Source organism: Condylura cristata, unplaced genomic scaffold, assembly GCF_000260355.1.
Source record: "Condylura cristata isolate star-nosed mole 26May11 unplaced genomic scaffold, ConCri1.0 scaffold00004, whole genome shotgun sequence".
In the NCBI taxonomy this organism is placed as follows: Eukaryota; Metazoa; Chordata; class Mammalia; order Eulipotyphla; family Talpidae; genus Condylura; species Condylura cristata.
Window position 1 is genome coordinate 65,539,973 of NW_004567105.1, and position 9,130 is coordinate 65,549,102.

Sequence of the window (9,130 nt, forward strand, 5' to 3'; positions counted from 1 at the left end):
TGGTGTCGATGAGGTGTGCAACCAGCACTGGGAACAACCAGAAGCCCTGTTAAAATCCAGGTTTTGGGGTACTCGGCAGTATGGGGCAGAGCCCGGAACTGTACATTCCTCACGTCCCCCCATGGGGTGCTGCTGCAATTGGGACCCCACTGTGAGTAGCGAAGAGGACCAGCCAGTCGTTCTATGTGGGCTGAGGCCTCTCCCTCGCTGTGTGGCCAAGAATGAGTACTTAAGTTTTCACCTATAAATCTTTAAAACGCGATCATAACATTATCTAACTGCGCATCACTGTTTTAAGGATTAAACAGGAATCCGCAGGAAGTACTTAGGCTGGCGGCCGGCACAAGCTAAGGCCATGCTAAACACTGGCTATCATCATCATCATCTGGCTCTCAGCTTTTAAAAATGCCTGAAGGCGGATAGATAAAGACACAGAAAACACACAACACAAATGTCTTTCTTCTTATAACCAGGACATATGACACCACTCTAGAACCCTGCACCACCCTGAATTTAGCCCAGATTGTTCCAAATCACCTGACTGCTTTAAGGCAGCGGCTCAGGTCAGACTTCCAAGTGTACAGGGATCCCCTGGAGATCTTACGCAAGTGCAGCCTCTGACTCAGTGGGTCTGGGTGGGGCCTGAGAGTCTGCGTTCCTACCCAGCTCCCAGGCACACACAACAGCGTGGCTTTAAGAGGCCCACTCATCCAGGGAGACCCGGGCTGGCCTGCTTATACAAAAGCAGATGGATGCTTTCTTGAGAGGCCTCCAGGACCTGCCCGCACGGCCCCCCTGCAGTGCAGCGCTCCCCAGGGAGGGCCAAGCCGTGCCCTAGACGTTTGGTGGGGAGCTCCATGCTCTCATCTGGCTGATCCCACTGGTTCCCCGCTTTCTCCAATTAAATACTTTGAACTGCTCTGTGGATGAAAGGTTAACAATATTTTCAGGACAGAAACCTCAACAGAAAACCACTTGTGGCATATGACTGATTATATATAATTCTGTGGGGTTTTTTTCTCTTATTTCTGTTTGATGATAAATAATTTTGAAAATGAAAGTTAAATTGAGATATAAAAATAGACCATCACAGAGTAGAATTTTGAAAGGCATCCTGAGTGTTTGTGTTGAGCTCTGGAGAACATCCACACAGGAGTCACTGTTTTCACAGCCTGCTCCACTCCAAAGACCCCTCCGCACCCACCCTGAAGAAGTTCAGCCCCAGCAAGTGGGCTTTATCTTTTTTAACATCCTCCTTCCTCAATGCTTCAGCCTCAGAGGGAGCCAGGTGGTAGGCTCCAGGCAATTTCAAAGTATCTTTCTATCAGGAAGATTTCTAGGTTAACAACAATCCCAATTTCAAAGCAGCAGTCGATATTGTTTTTAATAAACAATGCCGATAAAGAAACATTTAATATGAGTCACTCACCATTAACTTACCAAAACCTGTTCAGTGACAAGGAAACAACAAAACTTTCCAACAGAGAGGTGGAAGGCCACATAGCAGCCCCCAAAACAAGGCTAACAACTACTCTGCTGTACTAAATGCGTGAGTTGCAAAGACCAGAGCGAAGCCAGAGAAGCCAGACACAAGATAACGCACTGTTTGGTTCCATTTATGCAGCTCCAGACAGGGCAAAACAAACCCAGGTGACGGGAGTCAGGGAAATGGTTGCCCAGAAGGGAGGGGTGAACCAGAAAGTGCGCAGGGGACTGCCGAAGGTATTGGAAGTTACTAGCTGGAAGTTACTAGCGGTAGTTTTGCCTCAGTGCCACAAGCCATTCACCACGTAAGAGCTGAGGGCTCGAGTTAAAACTCACGAAGAAAACAAGAGAGTGCTGTGACTCCTGCAAAACAGCCAAGACCAGTCAGACACTAAAAGGAAAAGGATCCCTTGGGAACAAAGAACCAAATTTACCCTCTTCCAAGAGGTCCAGGGATTCACGCTGCCCACGGGCAGGCTTCTGCTCTTCATCCCGGCAGTCATATTCAAAACATTCTTCTTCCCCTTCCAAGGCGCTCAGGGACATTGCTGAAGTCACCCCAAAGTCAAAACATTACCCTAGGGGGTTGTCCTTGGGGAAGCTGCTGGCTGCCTGCCTGGTGGAGCCATCGGGGCCTGGGCCCCCAAGGCAGACACTGGGCCAGGGCCCCCAAGGCACACACTGGGCCCTGGCCAGGACTATGGACATGTCCCGACTCAGCCAGAGCGGACAGTGTGCATAGGGCCATTGGCCCAGCATCACCCAGGGAGGACCCGGAAGGGGGTGGCTCCTTCACCAGTCCAGAGAGGAGGGGTGAGGAGGAGAGAAACACCTGTCAGAATGGGAATGCCCTGCCAGGCCCCAGGGCAGCCCTGCCAGGTGCTATGAATTCAGAGGGGAGGCGGACAGGCTCGTATAGGAACGCAGGCGAGCGCTCTGCCTCCAGATTCTTTTTCCCACTTTTCCTCCCCCCAGAAGCAACGAGGAATGGTAGCTCCCTAAAGTTTCATAGCAACACAGAACAAAACCAACCAAGCCTTAAGCTGTACACCTGTCCAAAGGTGGGGCCCTCAGGAGGAACTGCCCTGGTGCATGATTGCCCAACACCTCTGGATGAGAGATTTCCTGCGGGGGTGCTTCAGAAGCCAAGGCAAATCTGGCTGTGACTACAGCCTGACAGAACTGAATGGGAGAGGAAGTGATCACTCTGATTTCTAGCAAATGGGGAAAATGCGGTAACTGTTGCCACGTTAAACTTTCTTTGTTAATAATACCTTGCATTTACTGTTTTTTTTAACTGCATTTTATCAATCCCACTCTCACCCTCAATCTGTATATTCACAGCCAAATTTATAAAGATCTCTAATTGGTAGGCTAAGGAGGAACAAAACTCTAATAGCTTGCCACGTTGCCTGGCAAAAGACTCCAGTTTAATTGCATATCTCAATACCAATTCCTCTGTGCTACTTGATTTTTGCCCGTAAGAATGAAAATGGCAGGTTCTTCCATCAATCCCAGGGACAGGGCGGCCCTGAGCTCAAGTCCCAGAGAGCGCCAGTACATTCTGCTTGCTCTGTGCTTCACAGCCACACCTCCCAGCTCTCAGAATCTCACCAGGACACCTGAGTTCACACAGCCAGGAGGCAACAAGAGGGAGGCTTTTGGCAGAGGCAAGACCATCGTGAAGAATTCGCTGCACAAATCCAAAACCAGTTCTCATTCATCTTTGAACCCGTAGGGCCAAGAACCCTACCTTCGGCAGAATGCCTGCTGAACTGTACTGCTACCTCTGCAAAATCAGATACATGACCAAGTGTGAGTGCCTGTGAAATGGAAACTAGACCATCATAAAGATTTCATTTAAAAATTAAAACCTAGGGACATGTGCATTGTCTGCTTAATTTTTTGGAACCTGAAAATGATTGCTCTTTATTATGATGTTCAAGATGTATTCTCTGTTAAAAATAAGGTTTAGTTGCAATTTTGTTGCCAGGAGCTCAAAATCATATTTTAAAAATATGCACAAGGTTTGAATGCAATGTTTATGACACATGGCGGGGGGGGGGGAAATATCTTTCCTTAATCTCAACTGTTATCAGGTTGGACTTGTTACTGCGTTTTGAATGACAGTGAGTCTGAAGTCCTGGGCAGGGGGGAAGTGAGGGAGGGAGATTCTCTACCTTGTGGATTATTCATCCAGGGAGTCATCAGACTGATGATCAGACTGTAGGATACTAGGCCAGGCCACAGCGTATATAAATGAAAAAAGAAAAGTCAATTTCATGTATTTTAAAATACTCTCAAGTGATTTTACTCACAACCAAGTAGTTGGTTGTACTCATCTTTTAATTCAAGTCTAGGCAAATGATGTCCAAGCCTATATACATTCAATAGTAAATAAACACTGAGTGCATAGTTTATGTGGAAGCTCCTGTCACCCCATTTTCTCTGGGGTTAGTCACGCTTCAGAATATTCCCCACATCTCTCCTCCTCCCCACCCGCCCTCCCTCCAAGGGCAGATGAGGCAATTCTCAAAGCTCATCCACACATGCACCTGCATTCTCTTCAAGATTAAAGGCAGAAATGGGTCAAAGTGTCTCTTCTGTGACAGAGCAGTTTCTCCAAAGCCAAACATGACCCCCAAAGACCAGCAAGAAAGCACAGGAATTCCTGGAGAGACTGACTCAAGACCACCACCTGGACGGGAGCCCGGAGCTGGGGCCGCCCTGCTCCCGCCCTGTCCAGAAAGAGTCAAGCGGCGGGGTGGGTGCTGGTCCTGAGGTGGGGACCAGACACCACTGGGCCCAAAGCGGGGAGACGGGGAGGGCAGGTCGTCCAGATGCTTTTCATTTCCTTTTTTGTAACCACCTTATCCACTCAGAGCAGAGCTGGGCTGGGGGGTGGCAGTGGGGGGATGAAGTCCACCCCGACCTCCTCGGTGCACCCCACAATAAGCACAAGAGGAAAAAGTGAGGAGCTGGTTACCTTGTTTGATACTTAAGGAAGCAAAAGTGCGGAAAATCACCTCAGAAAAGCAGTAACAGCTTTTCCATTCATGCTTAAAACACCCCTAACAACTTTCACTCACAAGTGGCTGCCCCTACCTGGGGATGGCCCAGGGGGGTGATGTCAGTACTGGCATGACAGTCACAGGGCACATGACCTCCCTTGGCAACTGCCTGCATTTTATTATGGAGAAAGAAGCCCTAAGAACAACTTGTAGGGAACCAGCCCAGGTGTCCCCCACACTTCTTTTTTCCTTTTCTTTTCCTTCCTTCCTTCCTTCCTTCCTTCCTTCCTTCCTTCCTTCCTTCCTTCCTTCCTTCGTTTTTTTTTTGACAGAAAGACTTATTAGGAAAAGGAGAATGAAAAAGAGGCATAGGCATGGTCACAGGCGGGCAGGGCAGCTGCCAGGCCTCCCTCACGGGATCCCGTGCTCCAGACCACCTGCCTGTCCAAGGGGGAGATGAGGGTGAGTGGTTACCAAAAAGCTGCAGCAAGAAACAGGCCAAGGTCCAATGCTTGGCTCAAAATGCCATTCTCCTGTTCAAAGTGATTTTAAAAAAAAACTTAATAATGAGTACTAATTCTGCGAAAATGCAACGCAACACTGACTCACCACTAAAAAGCTTTTACTTCACTTGTGCACCTTAGAGCCCTCCACCACGGCTCTGGTCAGTGTGGGAATCCGCATGACCAGCACCAGCTCACAGGGGCCCCTAGAAGTGCCGGGGCCAGCTGACCGCCGAATTCCAGAATGACAGGACTACAGAGCGGGCCGTTTCTTTAATTTGAGGACGTATACTCGAGCCCACTCTTCATAAGCACACCTTTATTTCTTTTTTAAGTGACCACTGAGCCACATAAGTAGCCAAGAAACCAAGAAACAATGCTGGGTTTCCACAAAAGACTGAAGCCCGTGTGCCGGGCGGGTCTCCACTGACAGCACACCTGATGGAAACAGGCCCCGAGAGCATTTCCCAGGACCTATCGTGGTCTGCAATGAGCCAAAAGGACCTGATTTTTTGCCAAGTGGCTAGTTTCCAAGAGGTGCCAGGTATAGAGATTTTGCAATTAGAGCAGAGCTATGCCGATGTAGGTGACCATGACCCTGTTGGACACAGGAGTTTAAATTGTAAACACTGGGTATATTTACTGACAATTGAGCAAATTCTATGAAGGCTACTGCTTCGCTGTGTTGATGGCGGCTATTTCAAGTCTCTAAAAATTATGTTCAGGTACTGGGCAACCAACCGGTCCAGTCTTATTCTTCTAAGTCCCTGCCCCAAGTCTCTGGTTTCACGCTCTGGGAGTCTTTACTGCCTGTGTTTGGGCTGGGGGTAGGGAATGGAGTGTAAGGTTCTACAACTAACTGAATTTAAGGAAAGGGGCAAACCAGCTATTCAAAACTGACTGAATGAAGCTCTCCTAAACCTCAAAGGTAGTAAAGAACAGAAGCCCTTCCTTAATGCCAACTTTCAAAGAGGAGCCGTAATGCTCCTGAAATCTACATTTCCAGCCGTCTATACTCCAGTGCTGATACCCCTCCAGTTGAGGTGCAAGTCAGTAACCCTGACATAAATAATGATATTGCATCTTTTCAAAATAATTGACTCATTCTTTGTTATTAGTCTGGAAAGTTCCCTAGGAGTTTCCCTCATTAAAGACTCAAGTAAGAGAGACAAAGCCTTACTAGGTTATTCCTACTTGGCCAACCAAACCAGGAAGGTCAGGACCAGGAGAAATAGCTATTTACAGACTGATATGCAATCTTAAAGATGCATATTAACAGAGGCAAACTGCTTTTCAGCCTGAGGCTAGAAAAGAGCCCCAGCAAGCTGGAAATGTGTAAACAAGTTAAGGACACATTAGCATATGCTAGAGACCCCTCTTTCTTTCCCTTTGTGGAATTCCTAAACCAGATTCTTTCTGGGCTTGTGCTCCTTTCACCTCAAGTCTTGGGATACCTAACGACCTATAAAAATTGTGAAAATGCCAGTTGTCCCAAAGACCTTCTCTCCTTCCTCCAAATGGGAGTGGAGGGCAAAGAATAGAACCCTGCTCAACATGCCTTCTGATGGTAATTGCGAGCTATTGTTTATTTACCTTTGCGTGGGGAGAGGAGTTATGACTTCCTGCCTTTTCCTTTTCTGTGGGCGGAGACATCAGGGTACCCTGGGGCCAAAAGATTCAATGGAGAAACTACTGAGTAAGAGAATCCCTTGGAGAGTCACCAGGTTAGAGCCCTTCTGCCACTTGAAATGACTGGCTCTCCTTCTGGGTATGAACTGAGCTGGTGTGCTAACAGGACAGGACATAGGGAGCCTTCTTCCCCGACCTAGGCTGGCTCCTGCGAACCAGGGCCACACCTTGCTCATCCTCAGTCTGGAATAGGCAGGTTGCTGCAGCCCATGCTCCCTAGCCCAGGTCTGCAGAGGATGCACTTAATGACTTACTTTAAAAACTTAGGGAGGCTACAAATAGCCAATCATTAGGTTGCACACCTGAAACTAATATAATGCTATGTACCAATTATGAGTTATGAAGGGTTCAGTGAGTCACACATCACCAAGGAAACTTGAAGCTTCCCTATAATTACCTCTTGGAGCCAGGTAACAGGATGTGAACTGGCTTCAAAAATTATGTACACAAAAGACAAGAATAATTCGGTGACAAGAACAGTTCAGTGACATTTTTCTTTCAAGACCCTGCCATCATCACTACTGACGGTCTCCAACTGACACCATCTTACCTACTGCCAGGGGAAGTGGGACTCACCTGAAGAAGTTTCTCAGCACATCTAATTACCACCACCACCAGACCAAGAAAGCCTCCTGGGCCCTTCTCCTGTAGCCTAGGTCAAAGCAGAACTCCAAAGATAATGTAGAAGTTCGTGGGTTTATTAATGAGGCCAGCTCCAGCCTGCAGGTTAATCAAATGCAGTCATGGCGAGAGCAACCTAAAACTCCCGATTCAATTAAAAAGCAGTTATCGTAGCTAAAAATGGCTCATGGGGGCTAAGAACATATCACCAAGGAGCAGACTCGCAACGTGAGAGAAATTAAGGAAAACAGACTGTGATACATGATTTTGACACTCAGCAGCCTGAGGCCGCACGCACCTCTCACCCCTATATCTCGTGTGCCTGAACCTCCCGAGACCTGTCCAGCCACATGTGCGCCACCAGTCTCCCCTAGAATGTGCCACACCCTTCCCGCACAAACGGAACCAGTAACAGAAATGTATGGTCTCCCCGCCCCCACCCTCCTGGGATCCCACCAGCAGAATTCATTTGAATTGCCTGCGAGGTGGGAAGCTGTTCTGCACATTCTCCTTCCTCCCCCGTGGCGCCAAGTCTGGGCTCAGGAAAAGGGCGGATTCTCTAGGGCCTGTTCTCTAGGGCCTGTGCTGACAGCCAGAGAGCCACCTTCTGCATCCACGATGACCGCACAGCGGACGGCGCACACATCTGGCTTTACACACACACACACACACACACACACACACACACACACACACACGAACGCACCAGCATCAGCACCACACTCACGCCTCCCCCCAGAGAGAAGTCAAACCAAAGGAAGAGTGACGCTGGCGAGCAGGCGGCTAACACCACCACCTCCTCTATTGAGCAAATAACCCGACAGACTTCAAAGGGCTCTACCCCGGGGAAGAGGCCAGCCCACTGCCACCTCTCCCTGTGCCTTCCAAGCCTGCAGGGCCAGGTGTGGCTGCGGGCAGTGCAGCTCCCAGTGCTCCCTCTCCTGGGGGGTTTCAGGACACCTTCCCTCCCCAGGGAGATAATATCCCCACCCATCCCGACACTATTTTGCAGGGGCCATAGTTACCATCTGAGCACTCTTCATAATACCAGTCCAGTTCGTAATAATCCGCTTCAATAAATTTCTGCATAGTCAGTATTCTTGCAGAGGCACGAACGACTTCACAGCGCCGTGGGCATCAAGTGAAACGCTGCCATGCCTCCCTGCCCTTCCACACCGCTGGGCAGAAGAGCATCCCGACGCACACCAGAATTGAGCTGTGCATCCTTGAAGGCAGCCCCGAGCCAAAACCGGAAAGAGGCGGCGAAGGGGAAAAATCAAAGTCTCGGGGGGCTGGGAGAGGAGTGAAAGGGGAGGCAACTGGCGGAGCTATCGGGGACCTTGGCAGCCCCGCTCATAAAGCAGCTCCGGACAGCAGCCCCGAATGGGAGTAGCCAGAATCCTCCTATCCAGAAGCGAGGAGGGTGACGTCAGGGACACACACCACCACCGGAGGGCTCCGGGAGCCGCGCCTCCCGCTCTCGCTCGGCTTTCAGTCTAACCGTTGCCATAGAAACTGGCTGGCTCTGGAAAATGATGCGGAGATGGAGGCGATGTGGGGCTAAGGGGTGCCACGCAGAGAGGAAGGAGGTGCAGGCGGGCAGGAGGGGCCCTGTCACCACCTTCCTCTCTGACAAACAGAAGGTCAGATTTAGTTGTTGCATTCGATGCGCTTTGAAAAAATGTCACATTTTAAGATCTGCAACCATTCCCTGTGCTTTCCTTTCCTCGATCTGATATAAAATACTAAACATCTCTTCTTAAATTTTTTGACAGCCAGTTAAAAGAAATGTAAATTTCTTGGCAAACGACAGATTTTTTT

General features: G+C 49.1%; 1 protein-coding gene across 3 annotated transcripts in view; it reads right to left on the reverse strand.

The window, feature by feature from the left end:
• TRAK1 (trafficking protein, kinesin binding 1) overlaps positions 1-8,694 on the reverse strand; it is a 59,857-nt gene extending 51,163 nt beyond the window's left edge. For all 3 annotated transcript variants that reach the window (XM_012720247.1, XM_012720246.1, XM_004676280.2), the window contains exon 1: positions 8,335-8,694. In XM_012720247.1, the coding sequence (XP_012575701.1) occupies positions 8,335-8,398 (64 nt within the window). In that variant the 5' untranslated portion in view covers positions 8,399-8,694. The remainder of the gene's footprint in view (positions 1-8,334) is intronic.
• Positions 8,695-9,130: the final 436 nt, after the last annotated feature.